General features: G+C 41.6%; 1 protein-coding gene across 1 annotated transcript; it reads right to left on the bottom strand.

The window, feature by feature from the left end:
- Positions 1-1,270: 1,270 nt before the first annotated feature.
- Positions 1,271-16,904, bottom strand: LOC138799865 (sodium/glucose cotransporter 4-like). Its single transcript, XM_069981576.1, has 15 exons — positions 16,781-16,904; positions 15,702-15,773; positions 14,380-14,484; positions 14,037-14,201; positions 12,291-12,396; positions 10,734-10,814; positions 9,676-9,881; positions 9,020-9,155; positions 8,230-8,337; positions 7,076-7,226; positions 5,936-6,104; positions 5,643-5,858; positions 4,693-4,807; positions 3,738-3,818; positions 1,271-2,793 (listed from the first exon to the last, which is right to left on the bottom strand). The coding sequence occupies exons 1-15, from the start codon at positions 16,895-16,897 to the stop codon at positions 2,585-2,587; spliced, it is 2,037 nt and encodes a 678-aa protein (XP_069837677.1). The 5' UTR covers positions 16,898-16,904; the 3' UTR covers positions 1,271-2,584.
- Between the last annotated feature and the right edge of the window lie 1,424 nt (positions 16,905-18,328).

The raw sequence follows: 18,328 nt of genomic DNA, 5'->3' as shown, positions 1-18,328 counted from the left end.
AGCTTCTCTGCCACTAGTTTATGCCACCCTGAGATAGGACACCATAAACCTACTGACAGAGTCCCTTTAAGGGCTACGTCAAAGGTTAAAAAAAAAAAAAATTACAATCTTTTCCAATAGGTCTACTTTTTCTGTTGCCCTATCTCATGCATACACTATATGGGGGTCATTTTTATAAACCTGGAATACCCCTTTAAATCCAAAACATTGATAATGTTCTGGTGAATTACTGATCAGAATCTCATACTGGTCATGGACCCATGCCAAAAAAATCGTAGCATAGTAAACAAACCACCCACTAAAAATATTAATTAAAATGAGGGAGTGTCTTCCCACCATCCAAGAAATACATACGTGGGTGCACAGGCTCTCCCCGTGGCAATCTCAGTTATTACTTTAATTATTACATTTTTTAACTTCTAAAAGATTCTATTGTATTTCCACCAGAAATTGCTCGGAGCGGTTCTTCTCAAGGGTGGAATTTAGAAGGTGCATAACCAACCATATCATGGATTATGTAATACACAGTCAGGACTCTGCGACAATGGCCGGGAACAGAGATGAGTCCCGTCCCAGACACTCTGACCCCCTTAGATGCCCCAGTCAATATTGACCAAGGAATTTAAGTGATATGATGGGGGGCTCCTACTCCTATCATCTGAGCGCTGAAAACTGGATCATGGGTTTACCCCAAATTAGTCCATCAGACTTTTTGGGGTTGCGGAATGCAGTGCCACAAAAAAAAAAAAAAAAAAAAAAAAAAGAAGCATATTTTTAGTTTTGCCCCCCCATAAAATAGTGATTGTGCAAAAAATTACTAAATTCCCTACCTCATTCAGTGATTGGCTACCATGGCCACTGACGAGATGAGTCTATATCGGGGGACCCGAGACACCACATGTGATAAGAAGAGCATGTATATTATGTTCTTTGCATTTATATAGCGGGAGTACCCATTCATATACATTGAAGTGCCACTATATATTCCATGAATCTCTTCCTAATGCTTGAGGATGAATGTATTTTGTATACACAGGTGCAGGCAGAATCGGTAGGGTACATTGCCTGGTTTTCTTTGAGGCTTATGTCTCATTTAATAGAATCTTTTCAATGCTTCCTCATTGCCCATGTGATCATAAGGGTTTGCCGACCCACCATTCCACAATCAGACACTAAATGGGATGCTGCTTTTAATGGATGGAATACCACTTTAATAAAGCTTTTCATTTCTTTATGATACAGCTCCAAAGCATCACATCATATACACAGACAGTATACAGGACATTGATGCACAAAGTAAATTGAAAATATAGGAAACTGTGTTCATCAATTTCTATTTAAAGTTTTAGATTTCTTGTTGAATTTGGACAAAACATATATATTTCTATGTTAATATATTTTTAAACAGTTTGTTTTCCAGTTATTTAGGGACCCAGCGGCATAGAGGCAAAGGGTGCGAGCGGGGCAGTATATCCTCCCTCATTACTGACTGCTTCTCTGCTTTCGGGGAGTCAATGTTCACGGCAGAGGTGGATACCTGGGTGTGGGATAACTTAAAACGATATTTCTAATATAGTTATAGTGGTAGGAATCGTTAAGTTAGATATATTTGCAAAAACATTCATTTGGCTGGTGTATATATAGATATATAGCTATAGTGTAGATTTACAGATATATAGGGGGATATTTTTTAACGACGCACTCTGATGGGCGGGACTTGCCTGATGGGCGGGAATGTGTGTGTGTGTGGCTTCCTGGATTTTGCTTAAAAAATTGGATAGATAAATCTCTCTGTGTAAAGGCGACCTAATTTACAGGCAAAAATCTTTTGCACAATGTCTGCACCAGACACAGGGCCTGCCGGCTTTACTAAGAGGTGCGCTATAATACTCGGTCCCTTATTGCATTAAAGGAGAAGTGACTGCAGCAGTGTCCCGTCCCGGTCACTGACTGGCTGCGTGGGGCATACATCAACCAGGTCATGAGGTAGAAGAGCTGAGAGCTGGAGGGTGCCAATGGGTGCAGCGCGGGCATGGGGAGCAGTAAATCCGCCCCCAGCCGGCCCACCCTTTCTAATGACTATCAATGGAGCGGGCCAGCAAGGGGCATGCCGGAACGGTGCTCTGGAGGCTAAAGCCCCATCCCCAGTGCTGCTAACGGCCTTACTGGAAACACAATTACATTAATGGAAACAGTGCCAAGGATGAAGGCAAGAAATATACCTTCCTTCTCAGCGCCCCGTGTGCAATAGATTCACCAAACAGTTCCGTTTCAAATTTCTTAAAATATAACTACTGTAAATCGGCTATTTTCATCCATGACTCCGATGGATGAACATCCTGGTGTACATTGTCGTTGGTGTCTCACGTACAGAGTCTTTTGACTTCTTAAGATGGATTCCAGTGAAGGAAACAATTGAACAACGTATGTATGTGATGGATGTCTATAAATTTTAGCTAGAAATTCTTTAGAAAACCATTGCACCACTTGGGGTTTAAATAAAAGTTGTAGTAGATCCAAGTTCGGAGACGACGGCTCTGGCTGTGGCGTTTTTTCGAGCATAGGTCTTCCTGCTCATGGTAGTTTATCCAAAGTAACCCCATAGGAAAACATTGATGAGGAGGAGGATGATGGCGTTGATATTGCACACGTCCCTCCATAATGGCTTCTCTTCAATACTGGTCAACTTTCTCTGCAACTTCATCTCTTCTTCTTTGGACAGTTTGGCTTCTGGCTGTGTTGATATACCGCAGAACCAGAAATACAACTTTTTCCACCAGGAATGTGACGGAGCTGTAAGATGATGGTAGACAAAATCAACACTTACTGGAACTGAATAGTGTTGAGCAGAGATGGTAAACTCTTTGGGTTCGGCAGCGTTCGCCAAACTTGAACGTTCTGCATTTGACTAAACTTGGCTGCAAAAATTGGATTCAGCCCTAGTTTTCCAGGACTCTTTAGGGCTGTATCCAAGTTCTGCGGCTGGAGGGAGTCAATGCATACTGTTTTGGTTCTAAGACCATTGCAGAAACCGAATAGTACGGCATCCCAACTGTTAAGTAGACAACAGAAAAGCACAAAGCTGAGAAGAGATGGGGATGGGTGGGTTGGTTGGTTAGGGGATGTACTTAGTCATGTATCTCTTTCAATTACGGATTTGGAGCCACGTTCTCCAGTTTCTCCTGCACAGTAACAGGATCCTCTATTATTGGAAAATGGTGGCATGTATTTTGGAATACCATCTTTAGGCTAAGTTCACACATAGAATTTCCATCAGTCTTTTGGTCAGACTTATCAACCAAAACCAGGAGTGGGTTGAAAACACAGAAATTGGGCAAATCTTTCCATTATAATTTCACTTCTGATTTTGGTTTTTGGTAGAAAAAAAGCCAGACAGAAATTCTGTGTGTGAACATAGCCTTAAAGTGTAATTGTGATTTTATAAAACTTTTGGGGTTCAGAGGGGTCCTATTACTGAGCTCTTACCCACCCAGCCACCCAGCAGCTTTGGCTATGTTCAGATCTCCTTGAGAGGTGGAATTATAATTTATAAACTAATATTAGAGTGTACACCACTAACCTCTGACTATCTCAGGGGGTCTGGGTAAAGCTGATCGGGGTGGATGCTGTCAGGTGAATAGTATATTGGGTATAATACTGCCATTAATTGGAATGTCACAGTTTGTAACTGCACTTCTAAAGCAGGGGTCTGTAGAATAAATAATCGGTGTACTTACCATCGTTACTTGTTTTCTCATCGTGTACAGCTCCTGAAGAGTTGACTAGTAGAATTTCAGCTTGTGGCAGTAAGTTTCTTTCTGGAGGTATACACAGTTTATTTTTTTAATTTTTATTTTTTGAAAGTAATCTACCTCAGTTGTTAACATTTCTTGGCTCCCCACCCCCTCAGAGAGAGAGAGAGGGATTTAAAAAAATCAAATGTAATGGTGCGATAGCAATATTCATGCCCAGTCCACCAAGATAAGACAGAACATTGTAAGGGTCCATGACTTTAATGGATTCCCAATTTTGTTGTATAAATTAGTTATTGCCAGGACGACATAATACTATACCTACCTACCTACTTAACCACCCCAGTCCCTTGTAGTTCCAGTTCAACTCCTTCTGGTTCTCCAATGCTCCTGTCTTCTTCTTCTCAAGATAAAAGCTCAAAGCAGTACCTGTCCGCTCAGTCAATCACTAGCCAAGATAGGCCATTGCTGTTTGTGAGCAGGTCCTACTCCTACCTCTGAACTCGGAAACATGAAGGAAAGAAGAATTTGGGGGAACCAAAAAAAGCTGAAGTGGAGCTATGGGGGACCATCATGGGAAAGGGGGTAGGTAAGTATGTATTTTTGTTTTATTTTTATGCTGCCCGAGCGATTGGTTGTGAACTGTTCAGACCCCACCAATGACTAGAACAATTGTCTCCTTGTCTTGCTGCAGAAGACAAAGTCTATAAAATATCACTCCTTCAACAAGGTGGGGAGTTTGCCTCTCTTGGCTTGTTCTAACAATTGGCGGGGCTCTTAACCAATCAAAGCTTATGACATGTTTCTGTGATGTACCCAATTTTTTTTTCAAACCATAAGGACCCTTAAAATTTGAAATATTGCATCTCATACTTGGTAACGGAGGTCATTGTTTGTTTTGTGGAGGATCCCAAACCCACAGAGAATAAATCCATATCACCTGGCTCTTTCTCGACAGCTGGAATATTTGGAGATGTTACAGCAAGGTCCTTGGAAAGATCTATTTCAACTCTTTGATCTGGTCTTTTTCTAGTCCACCAAGTCATTCGACCAAGCTTGGAACAATAAAAAGTGCACAAAGAAGTTAATATTTTTAGCAATTCATGAACTATAAAGACTTTGCATGAATCTGAGGAAATATCAAAGTCAAGTTTTCAAGAATGAAAGGATTGACAGTCAAGATTGTGGTGAATGATGGATCCATTGTGAAGTCTCCTGGTGAGGCAGAATCCTAGAGCCGAGCTCCTCATGACCCAATCTCAAAAAGTAAGCTATGGTTACTAAGACAGTCGTACAGCACCCAGTCCATGACGAACCAACAGTGTAGTGTCTTATCCTGGTAATTCATTTGTCTAGTGTCAAGTCTCTATTGCTTAGTGGATATAAATAATAATAATTGACCAATCAAATACATATTTGTCCATGTAGTACATGGACAGCTAAAAGAGGTCTATGAGCGTTGAAAAAAAACAAACACTGCTGTTCTCACGGAGCCTGGTCTGTGCTCCTCTCCGCCTTCTGCTTCATTGGACGTGTCAATCCTGCAGGCAATCACTGGCGGAGCGGGCATTTCTTACCGTGTCGAACTGTCAGATGGAACAGGAAGCAGCAGGAAGAAGCGAGGACCATCGTAATGGCAGCAGTGTAGGTGCATGGTGAGTATACTTTCTACTTTATTTTTAATGCACCTTAACTCAATTAAAAAAAAAAAAACTGTCGTTTTTCCAGAATCACCTTGCTAGAGGCTAGAGGCTTTCATTCATGGGGGAAGGGGAATTCTTAATAGGTTATATGAACAGGGGCTGTCATAAGGGAATCCCCTTAAGTAGAACATACATATTTGAAAGTTAGCACTGATTCATAGTGTTGTCATATAGACTATACCCGTACCTCATCATCGGGTATGGCTTCTGTGCATAAACTGATCACAACGCAAATTATCGATGTCAGTCCAAATAGAAGAATTGCAAAGTACAAGTAATGGACGTTCTTAAGCACTGAAGGTCTGGTGTCCTCTTCCCCACAATTTGGAGCTCTATACATAAAATCCATAGTCATTCGGACCAATCCCACCACCAAGCCGATAAGGAGACCCCAGAAAGCTCCCTGTCAACAGATGTCACACATTTAGTTTGGGGTAGTACATACAACAGATACAATGGAAATTTCCAGCAGACACTCACCGGTTCATTGACTCTCTTCATGAAAATGCCCAGAATAAATATAGCGGTAACAGGCGGAGAGAGGTAACTGGTGACCGACTGCATATAGTCAAAGAGCAAACCACTATTTCCTGCCTGAATGATGGGGATCCACAGAATACTGATAACCACAAGTACCACAACAAAGACTCTACGGAGGAAAGCAAGGATTAGGAGATGGCTCTCTATGGACAACCCATAACCCATGATGGTAAATCCAGTCTTTCAAATATCTACTAAGCCCTGGTAGGACATACACCTCCCATACGCTGGTGTGTGGCTAAAGAGGGTACCGGGGTAACAACTGACCTAAGAGGGTCCATATAATAAGGTACCTGTAGGTGTGTGTGTGTTACAGATTCGGGAGCTTCACGTTGTGCTTCAACTCATACACCGTAATTTCTGCTCATGACCACCATCCAAATTTTTGATGACGTTCCGGCACACAAATGGGCGAGCTTTAGGTTAATCCTGGCTAAAGTGTTTTTTTCAATGGGCTTTCCCAGTCGCTTCAGTGTATGTTCAGAAATGTTCCCTTCCCTTTGGCGCCTATGAAGGGTTACTTACCTGGAGACATTCGGGGATGTCTACAACCCCGGACATTATTTATCGTCACTTCAGGTGGACATCTTTGGTTCATCCAGATGGCAAAAAGGTGGATTTTTTTTATTTTTTTAGGCAAGACAGGTGTTGGTGCAGAAATGATTGAACTTTTTGCCATCTGCACCCATGCAGCACGATTCAACACCCCCATATTTTAACCTTGCTTTATTTTATGGACCTAATGGAATAAAGGGCTGGATATTTTAATATGACCCAAGTACTGGACCTCAATGTCTGAGTATATTTACTTTCATGCCAGAGAGTAAAAGATTGAGATCTTTTTTTTTTTTTGGTTACGTGCATGCATCTAAAATTCTTTGATTTTTTTTAACCAAAAAAAATTATCCCTCCCCTTTCCCCTAGATGGCACTCCATGGTGTAGGTGTGCAATACAGAGAAGGGGTCTTCCATCCCTCTTTCTTTTAGGAGGTAATACAATGCACCTGATGGAATGGATCACTGTATATACCAGCCATCCTAATATTTTTATAGTATGTAACCTGAGCCCCTGTACTGTACCTGCCGACAATCATTAGCTCTTGTTCGGTGGCTTTCTTGCGTATACGTATCCAGATATCGAGAGTGAATATAGTACTGGCACTATTGAAGATGGACGTGAGAGAACTCATAAGAGCGGCCAAAATGACTGCTATCATTAACCCCTTCAATCCTAAAAGAGGGAAAAAAATAAAAAAATGAGGATTCATTTAGAGGACTGTATGGCCTGATTCCCTATAGAAATATAACAAAGAGCGTAATAAAATGTGCTGGGGAATATAGAAGGTGACTGGGAAGGATTCTGGCCTCAGACCAGTATAGTATATGCCATTTTCCCTCTGGTTACCCCCACCTCTGTGTCAGCTATGCTCAGCTGCAGTGTGGATCCAGACTAGCCTCTGTGCTGCCCCCTATACACTATATACATCCTAAAAAAACAGCTTTCAATCCCACCTCTCTGTAGCAAACCTTTAGAATTTCCCAGACTAGCAATGAGCAGTCTAACATGTAAATCCTCAAAGTCTGCACACTGCACAGGCTGTTTGTCTCCTCTTCCTGCTTACTCATCCCCCTCAGCCCCTCCACTCTCCATAGGCTATAATGGGCAGGGCAAACCCATCTTCACTCTGCTTCTCTGTGATGTAGATGACTTTTTCTTCATAATGAACAGATTAGAAGTGAGAAAGGGAGGTAGGAAAAAAGCTTGGCGAGAACCGAAGGAAGCTCCTTTGACTATTAATTTTTGCAAAAAGTTTTAAATGGCACTTTAAAGGGGTTGTCTGATTATGAAATGTATTTTCCACTGTCTAATAGATGACTGTATATGGGTAAAGTTTCATGTTTTCCTTGTACAAACTATCTGGTGTATATGCTGTAATGGATAGCCTGTTCCTTGTTGTACACTCTAGCCAGAGGTTCAGCCAACTTTATCTACCCCACATTGAACTTTCTTGATTATAATCCTTCCCACATAGTAGGAGGAAATTGGACTTGGCTGAGTTCCTGGCTTTAGTGTCACAGCAACAGGAGATTTATTATAGGATGTACACCACACAGGATATTGGCCTGAAGAATGAGAATGAGACAAATGTATTTTTGTGTCCAACAATACATCCCAATGGTACATGTAATAATTTAGCCTCCCCCCCATTATAGATAATAAAGTGACATCTCACCGACGGGCATGAGTGTTATGACCAGCTTGGGATAGGCCGTATTTGAGCAGCTCACATCAATGTCGCAGTATTTCCGACATTCTTCAGGGTGAACACATCCGATTTCATCTGCAGAGGACACTCAGTAAGGTTGGCGAGCTGGGTCACCATATTTATAAGCCATTATGGCGAACTACTCACCTATCCCTAAACCAACACTTTAAATCAATCCAACACAGCCTATTTCTATTCACATGAATAGGGTTGATCTGCGGCGCGAGACATAGATCGCCTGGACAGCGAGTCTGATGTTTTTTCGGAAAAAAAAAAAAAAATACATAGGGGGACATTTACTAAAGAGTCTAATGTGTGCGACAATTCTAATGTGGGTCGGTGTTTATTTTGCTCCAATATATTGTGTGTGATATATGGAAAAGTCGCCCTGTCATAGTAAATGCGCAAATGTAAAAAGTCACCAAGTCACCTAATACTGACCAGATGTCGGCCTGCGACAGTTTTTGGGACTTTTTAAAAAGTCGCAAATTATAAATTAGGTGCAAATACGGGATTATGTTAATTTTTGGGTGAACACAAAAAAAAAAAGTCTATAAATCTATCAAATATTTTTGCCTGTCGGATACTTGTTCATAAATAAAACTGAGAACAAAAATGGGCAAAAAATTCTAATTATTCACCTAAAAATAGGCGCAAATCCCTTGAAAAATTTCCCCCAAAATTTACAATCTCACTACAATAGCTAATGTAAAACTTATAAAAGGTCTATGAAGACAAAGCATCATAAGTACCTTACCTGGGTATAAGGCTCTGCTGATCATTCCAGGCAGCACCACAAAGAAGGTGGGCAGGATTTTCAGGTACCCCCCGACAATGGAGCCCCCTTTGGCATGGGATAAGTTCTTTGCTGCCAGAGATCTCTGCACAATTACCTGGAATATATTTTCCACATAGATACAACCTGAAACCTGTGTGCTGTATCCAGTTTTAAGTATTTTATTTTAAGCATTTATCTTCCTTAAAGGGGAACTCTGGCAAACATTTCTATGAATCAACCTGTACCAGAAAATTATATAGATTTGTAATTTACTTATGTTTTAAAATCTTAAGTCTTCCCATATTTATCAGCTGCTGTATGTCCTGCAGGAAGTGGTGTATTCCCTCCAGTCTGACACAGTGCTCTCTGCTGCCACCTCTGTCCATGTCAGGAACTGTCCAGAGCAGCAGCAAATCCCCATAGAAAACCTCTCCTGCTCTGGACAGTTCCTGACATGGACAGAGGTGGCAGCAGAGAGCACTGTGTCAGACTGGAGAGAATACACTACTTTTTTTTAATTTTTGACATGGAAAATTTTTCCCTTGAGTCCCCAAAAATTGTTTAATGATTTTATTATTAAAGCGCGGCCTTAACTTTTATGGTGTTTTTGAGGAAGCCGCGTGTCTGTGACTCACCTGGTCAGTGCACCAAACCCAAGTGGCTATTATAGTCAGACCAAATATAAGGCCGGGCCAGGGCAGGTCTCCAGTGATGGGGTCACGAAGCATGTGGAAAGCGTCAGCGCGGGGCAGGTGGCAGGTTGTATTGGGAACGATTCTTTTCGGGATGGCCTGCATGTATTTCTCTACCAGTCCTGGGTACCAGCCAATTTTGACAAAAGCTAAAAAATTAAGGTAAATATAAACTAATGAGTTATTGCTCCAAGGGTGTGTACACTGCAACCAAGTCTTTATTTCGTCAATTTAAATAATATTTTTTTTTCAAAAATTAAGAATATTCTGCTGCGCAATTTGCACAATCCGTGATTGTATAAATACACGGATGAAGGACAATGTAATTATTCTTAGAGCTTTACTGTTGGCTCAGGTTATAATATTGAGATTACGGATTGATTACACCCCCACCCCATTCAGACATGACAATACTTAATTTCTAAGGTTCTATATGTATTTGATATACAACTATATCAAGAGTAAATGGGATGAGGTGTAACCAGAAAGTTATGTAGATTTGTAAATTAAGTTTATTTAAAAATCTCCAGTCTTCCTGTACTTACCAGCTTCTGTATGTCCTGCAGGAAGTGGTGTAGTCTCTCCAGTCTGACACAATGCTCTCTGCTGCCACCTCTGTCCATGTCAGGAACTGTCCAGAGCAGCAGCAAATCCCCATAGAAAACCTCTCCTGATCTGGACAGTTCCTAACATGGACAGAGGTGGCAGCAGAGAGCACTGTGTCAGACTGGTAAGAATACACCATTTCCTGCAGGACATACAGCAGCTGATAAGTACTGGGAGACTGTAGATCTTTAAATAGAAATAATTAATGATAATTTTAAATAGAAATCTGCCGAAGTTTTTGATACCAGTTGATTTGTAAAATATATATGCATTTATAATGTAAAAATAAAATTTATCAAAAACAAAAAAGAGTATCCTATTTCAAGAATATATTTGATGTGCAGAACTTTAAGCCGCTATGAAGGTAATAAAAGTATAAACATTGGTAAACTTACATATGAACATGAGGATGTGGGCGCCCACCACCATGATGACGGTTTGCAGGGTGTCTGTGTAGATGACTGCAGTGAGTCCACCTGTTTAATACAACATAACACATGAAAACTTACACAGAACTCACATGTTCTAAACTCAAAAGATAGTAATACAATATGTTCTATACTATTGGATATACAGTGGTACCTTGGTTTAAAGGGATTATCCAGCGCTACAAAAACATGGCCACTTCCCCCTACTGTTGTCTCCAGATTGGGTGGGGTTTTGAAACTCAGTTCCATTGAAGTAAATGGAGCTTAATTGCAAACTGCACCTGAACTGGAGACAACAGTAGGGGGAAAAGTGGCCATGTTTTTGTAGCGCTGGATAACCCCTTTAAGCGTAACTTGGTTTAAGAGCGTTTTGCAAGAAGAGCTCAAAGTTTTTCAAAATTGAGACTTGGTTTAAGAGCATTGCTTTGGTTTAAGAGCTCCCTGTACTGGGTGGGAGGGGGAGTGGGGGAGGGGCGTAGTCTGCATTGAGGGGTCTTCTGGCCTGTACTCTGACCAAGGAAGTCTCCCTCACTTTTCAAATTATAGCAGATTCCCTTCCTTCCTTCTTCATAGTCCCTGCAGTCTCTGTCAGCCCTGTTTCCAATCCTCTCCATTCCTGCTATAATGTGCCTGCACTTACACTCAGCTATACACTGCTGCTCTAATGTGCCTGCACTCACACTCAGCTATACACACTGCTGCTATAATGTGCATGCACTTACACTCAGCTATACACACTGCTGCTGCTATAATGTGCCTGCACTCACACTCAGCTATACACACTGCTGCTATAATGTGCATGCACTTACACTCAGCTATACACACTGCTGCTATAATGGTCCTGCACTTACACTCAGCTATACACACTGCTGCTGCTATAATGTGCCTGCTTTCACACTCAGCTATACACACTGCTACTCTTATGTGTCTGCACTTACATTTAGCTAAACACACTGCTGTTATAATGTTACACTCAGCTATACACACTGCTGCTATATTGTACCTGCTTTCACACTCAGCTATACACACTGCTACTATAACGTGCCTGCACTCACACTCAGCTATACACACTGCTGCTCTAATGTGTCTGCACTTACATTTAGCTATACACACTGCTGTTATAATGTGCCTGCACTTACACTCAGCTATACACACTGCTGCTATATTGTGCCTGCTTTCACACTCAGCTATACACACTGCTGCTATAATGTGCCTGCACTCACACTCAGCTATACACACTGCTGCTATAATGTTCCTGCACTCACACTCAGCTATACACTGCTGCTATACTGTACAGTAACTAATAATATGACATATTCAGTTGTTTCTCATTATGTTTTCTCATATTCTATTTGTTTCATCTGTTCTACATGTTACTCAGAATTAAAAATTATTACTTTGGGGGTATGGCACCAATTTTCTGCATTTCAGTGATTTTGTAGACCCTACCCATTCTGTTTAGGAAGGAAATGGCTTCTCCCCAGCCAGCGTTACATACACAAGATACATTATAAAGATAGTTACCAGCGACAGTGTAGATGGCTGTGACTACTAGTAATATAACTGTTGCCAGGTAAATGTTCCAACCCAGAGACACCTGGATGAAGAGCGCTCCGGAATAAATATCCGTCTGCAGCAAAAAGAGAAATGAAAGAAAGCAACAAGGATGTTACCATCAATTCCACAACTCAAAATTAAAGGAAAGGCGTGGAATTGTGGAAATCACAAGAACGATCTACATGTAATCATATGAAAAAATGGAAAGAAAATATTTAAAACACCTGGATTTGTTAAGCATGGAGTATGAGTACCATGTGCAGAAACACTCACACGTATAGGCCTTGGCACACTATCATTGAGATTATTAAAGGGGTACTCCACATCAAACATAACTTTTGATATGTTGCTGCCCATGGTGAGACTAACATTTCCTTTCATACTTGTTATTATCTATTCAGTCTCCTTCCCCCAGTTCTTTGCTGCTGCTTTCTGCTGAAGGCACAAACATATCTGTATGAGCTTTTCTCTCTGCCTCCCCCTCCTCCCCCTCCCTTCTGAGATGGCTGATGTAAACAACTCCCTGACAGGCTTTATCTGCAACATTGTAGCTTCTTTGCGATGCCAGGAGGATTATTCACAGTGAGTTCATTAGCAACGTGATTAACCCTCAGATTATCCCTCCTAGCGTTATAAATAAGCTACAATGTTGCAGATAAAGCCTGCCAGGGACTTGTTTAGAAGGAAGGGGGCATAGAGAGAAAAGCTTACTCACAGATTTTTGTGTCTTCAGCAGAAAGCAGCAGCTGAGAACTGGGGGAAGGAGACTGAAAAGATAATAACAAGTATGGAAGGAATTATTAGTCTCGCTATGGGCAGCAACATATCAAAAGTTATGTTTGAGTGGAATATCCCCTCAATAGTATTGAGCGAACATTCCCTTCTGAACATGGTGCTAGATCAAGTATCAGGGTGCTCAACACTGATGTTCAATCGAGCACCTTTTGGTGCTTAGATCAATGTGTAAGTCTTCTTGCACATCCTGCATAGACATGATCACCGCCTATGCTAAGTGCTTCCTCACCTTCCAGCTTCTTTTGTGTCTATTTACTTATCACACCATGTTGTTGTTTCTCATTTTCAACAGCATCATTGGAAGGAAAACATGCTGGCGTAAGTAAATATACACAAAAGAAGCTGGCGGGGGAAGAAAGCAATCAGAATACCCAGGGATCGCGTTTATACAAAGCTATCGGTACGCTAACTGTATAATAAAGTCTGACCCCCAGTAACATTTTTGGTGAATCAGGCACTCTCCCCTCTGCCGCCCAGGGGGCACCTGGTTAAAAGCTCAAGTCTCCAATTGACTTCAATGGGGTTTATTACTCGAGTCAAAAATGCTTTGAAAATGCTTGACCCTAGTAACGAACACTGAATGCTCATGATCATGCAATTTCTCAGTATCCTTTTGCAACCTGTGACCAATGACATCCTAGATATGCTAGAAAAGTCTGGAGATGATGCAGGCCATGGTAGCATGTTTAGGTCATATAGACTGCTCACAGTAGCCTGAGCAACACATAGCCCTGTTCTGTCATTCAGAGAAATGGCCGTACCACAGGTTCCACAACAACATCAATGTAATGCTGAGATGGACCTGGAATGAAGACTAGAGGACTTCTGCTATCCCACATTGAGCCACTGACTCCATAATCCAATAAAGTACATAACTGTAACCATTTAAAGGTTCTGTCCAGTTACCAGCGCACTTACCGATATCTTAGTAAAGATGTAAAGGATGAGAGATAGGACAGACATGTAAATCCGAATCCGGTGGCCACCAAAGCGTTTTTCCAAGTACTCGGGCATAGTGACTACTCCGGAGGCGATATACACAGGTACGAAGATCCATCCGAGGGCGACCAGCACCCAAGATGCCTTGCAAAAGATGAAGCACGCAAACATCTAGTGACCATGAGGGTCAAATATGTCTTTAAGACAATGTTACCTACAACGTTAGTAAGACGATTTCCTACCAAAACACAATAATAACCCTATACTATACATAGCAAATGAGAAGTTAGCGGGAAATATTACAATCAATACATTTTCTTACATTCCATTCAAAACCTCCGACTGCCAAACCTCCTGCGGCTCCGGCTCCGGCCATCCCAACAAAGAGGCCGCTGCCAACATTGCTGGACATCAAAGAAGCACCGATCTGCAAGATTAAGACAGCGCTATAGTCGTTTGCTTCCATAATTGGGATCATTATTTTGGTTTTCTAGTTTAGCAGGAAAGATACAAAACATCAGCATCATGGTATCCACCCTGGTGTCCATATCCTCCATTACTCTAGGCTCACACTTTTTGGTCAGCATTTGGTCCTCATTTCGGAGCTTATTTTGGACAGAGAAGAACAATAATGGGAAAAAAATTGCAATTTTCTTAACCCGCTCATGGTTGTGCCTAAAATTACCGACCCGATGAGATCCAGAATGAGGACCAAATACTGACCAAAATACATATCCTTCTCCTGCTCGGTGTGCTGTTATGCTGTCGGCTGATCGGTAAAATATAATGGGTAGGCCACTTCAACATGGCAGGAAAACACATCTACACAATATTAGCCTATGGGGGATGGATGCGCTGGCAAGTGTGATGACGTCATATCACTGCGCCTGTTACAGAGATCCCAGTGCCTCATAGGCTTCGGGTCTGAAGTGTCTACAGTGATCGGGCTTAACATTACAGTGATCGAGCTTAACATTACAGTGATCGGGCTTAACATTACAGTGATCGGGCTTAACATTACAGTGATCGAGCTTAACATTAAAGTGAGCGGCCTTAACATTACAGTGATCGAGCTTAATATTACAGTGATCGAGCTTAACATTACAGTGATCAGGTTTAACATTACAGTGAGCAGCCTTAACATTACAGTGACCAGGCTTAACATTACAGTGATCAGGTTTAACATTTCAGTGAGCGGCCTTAACATTACAGTGATCGAGCTTAATATTACAGTGATCGAGCTTAACATTACAGTGATCAGGTTTAACATTACAGTGACCAGGCTTAACATTACAGTGATCGGGCTTAACATTACAGTGATCAGGCTTAACATTACAGTGAACAGGCTTAACATTACAGTGATTAGGCTTAACATTACAGTGATCGAGCATAACATTACAGTAATCAGACAACGTTACAGTGATCGGGCTTAACATTACAGTGATCAGACAACGTTACAGTGATCGGGCTTAACATTACAGTGATCAGACAACGTTACAGTGATCGAGCTTAACATTACAGTGATCAGGCTTAACATTACAGTAAATTTGCCTTCATTTGCCTGATTTGCCTTCATCACTTTAAGGCTCATCCATGGATGTTTAATGTATCTATACAAATCAATGCACTATGCAGAGTCCTTACAGGCCACCAGGTCATTGTTCTTCCCGCTAGGAAATATCCTCCTACTGTTCCCCGACTCGCACGGACAGATGACTGAAAAAGAATGGGTTGGAGAAATGGTCAGTGTCCTATTACCTACATGTCATAGATTTACATACTGAGGAATCTCTATAATGAAAGAGCTACCTAAAATGTGACCAATGTTTTCATTTTGAATCTACTCCTGATTCATCCTGTTCTCTGAATAAGACTGACCAATTGTGACGCATGAGATGATCTATCAAGAAAGTCATTGACCTCTCTAGGGTAACAAGTCCCACTGAAGATGTGGCCCAAATGGGTTGGTTTGGTTTGACTAAACTAGGAGGCTGAGACTTTAAATTCTGCAAGAGGGATTTTCCCACAGGCAATCCATAGCGTCTGTTAGAAAACGGATGGCACCAAGTTGCAATAACAGATTGGCGGGCAGAAATTGTATCCAGATGGAGCAAAGGTCATGGCGGTCAGCGATGAGTCAGCGACTGTAGACAGGTAGAGGTCAGAGCGGGTAGCGGACTGCTGGATGTGGTCAAACATGCATGGTGAGTCAATAAAATGGACCTTGATCCTTAGGCTGGGAGTGGTGGGGGAGTGACCCTTAAAAACCCAAGCCCCATGGTTGCTGGTTCTAGACAGCCACAATGGCTGGAACTTGGGATAAGACGCTTCATGTAGTGGTAAATTCAAGGAGCCCACCCAAGGTAAGATCACAGATTAAGACATCTGGAGAACAATAGTTTGAACCACAGTGACTGCATCTATATTGGACACCGCTGGTGAATATTGGGATCTGTTGCACAAAGTTCCTCTCTAGAACTTTTCCCAATCTTGCCCAATGGCCGTAGGCGCATATCAATAGTGTTAGCCGAGAAGGCAACCCAAACTGTAAAATAAATTCAAATGCAATAATGCAAGAAAGTTTTCTCCATAAGGGCATAAACATGGTTAGCGGAAATGTTTGATGGCACTTACATCCAAACCTTGTACTGACATCTATCGTTAGGGAATGAATCTTATCAAATCTAACCTAAACATATTAGAGACAATACTTACAGACTTACCCATATTCCAACTGCAAGGACAAACCCAAAATAAGCCACAACCACAACAATATCCAGAATCCCAAAGGTGGCATACTTGGGATCGGTAGATGGGGGCTCGGTGGTGGCCTTGACCATGGTTCCTGGTGGAGTGATGAATGCATCTCAGATGGAGCAGAACTTATCTACACATTATTACTAACCAGACGTTAATGACTTACAGATTTGATTATCCTCCTAACAATTATTTATTCTGCATATAAAACTTCAAGCTTGAAACTAATTGTGGACAGTCTGTAAAGAATTCACCTGAAAACGTCGCCCATCATCTCTTAATCCAGGAATTTGTCAATGGTCTGTTAAGGGGATTCGGCGATGGATAGGGTTAAGCAAAATCAAAAAAGGGTCCGGGTTCGGCAACTTCTCCAAACCTGGCATTTACCTGGAGAAGGTAGGAAGCCTGAGCACTGCCTGGAAAACTTGGATACAGCCCATAGTCTATGGCTCTAGCCAAGTTATTTAGGACACCCTAGGGTGACATCCAACTTCTCCAAACTCAAAGAGTTAAATGCCGAGCTTTCAGGTTTGGAGAAGTTGCCAAATTCAGACACTTTCATGAAGTTCGCTCAACAATAGTCCTGGGCAACAGTCATCAGAAGGTCTACACCATAATAGCCCTGGTTACAGTTTCTGCCACCAAGAAGACAGCTGTACTATAAACATGGTGGTCGCCAGTCCCTGGGGGGCGTCAGAATGTGAATAGTCTATCATCACCTGACCTGTGTATTTAAATGATTAGAATTATTAGTAAATAAATATATTACATTTGATCAAATTTGGCAATTATGTTGGGGAGAAATTGAATGTTTATTGGGAAATCCAAACTACCTCCAATGGAAGGGGTGAAAAAATAGAAGACTTATGTCCACATGTCCACTTGGCCCATCCAACCACACTTAATTGACTATTGTATCATTCCAGACCCCGCCCTTGTCACTATGGGAATTAATGCATTTGTGAAATTAGTTACTAGAAATGAGCGCAGCTCGAGCGTTCTTGAATTCATCTGAACCCGAAAGTCTCGACATTTTATTACTCGTCACTGAAGAAGTAATCCGCCTATCAGTGTATCCATGTTTTCCTGGACACCCTAGGTCTGCATCCAACTTCTTTAGCTCGAGCATGCTTAAGTTGCGCTCATCTCTAACCTGAATTCATCATGTGATCAGCATTACTAGCATTAATCATGTGATCAGCATTACCAGGCTTCATCAGATGTCAGCATTACCAGCATTCATCATGTGATCAGCATTACCAGGCTTCATCAGATGTCAGCATTACCAGACCTCATCATGTGATCAGCATTACAAGACTTCATCATGTGATCAGCATTTCCAGGTTTCATCATGTGATCAGCACTTCCAGACTTCATCATGTGATCAGCATTACAAGACTTCATCATGTGATCAGCATTTCCAGGTTTCATCATGTGATCAGCACTTCCAGACTTCATCATGTCATCAGCATTACCAGACTTAATCATGTGATCAGCATTACCAGACTTCATCA

Source organism: Dendropsophus ebraccatus, chromosome 8 (assembly GCF_027789765.1).
Source record: "Dendropsophus ebraccatus isolate aDenEbr1 chromosome 8, aDenEbr1.pat, whole genome shotgun sequence".
NCBI classification, from domain to species: Eukaryota; Metazoa; Chordata; class Amphibia; order Anura; family Hylidae; genus Dendropsophus; species Dendropsophus ebraccatus.
This window is presented reverse-complemented; position numbering and strand designations above follow the sequence as displayed.

What these genes read in the sequence shown, in the direction of transcription:
- LOC138799865 (XM_069981576.1), bottom strand. Translation starts at nt 16,897, where the DNA reads ATGGTCAAGGCCACCACCGAGCCCCCATCTACCGATCCCAAGTATGCC. An exon ending in TCGGAGGTTTTGAATGGAAT is followed by an intron (nt 14,202 to 14,379) that starts GTAAGAAAATGT and finishes ATCTTTTGCAAG; the next exon opens with GCATCTTGGGTGCTGGTCGC. An exon ending in TGAAGAGAGTCAATGAACCG is followed by an intron (nt 5,859 to 5,935) that starts GTGAGTGTCTGC and finishes ATCTGTTGACAG; the next exon opens with GGAGCTTTCTGGGGTCTCCT.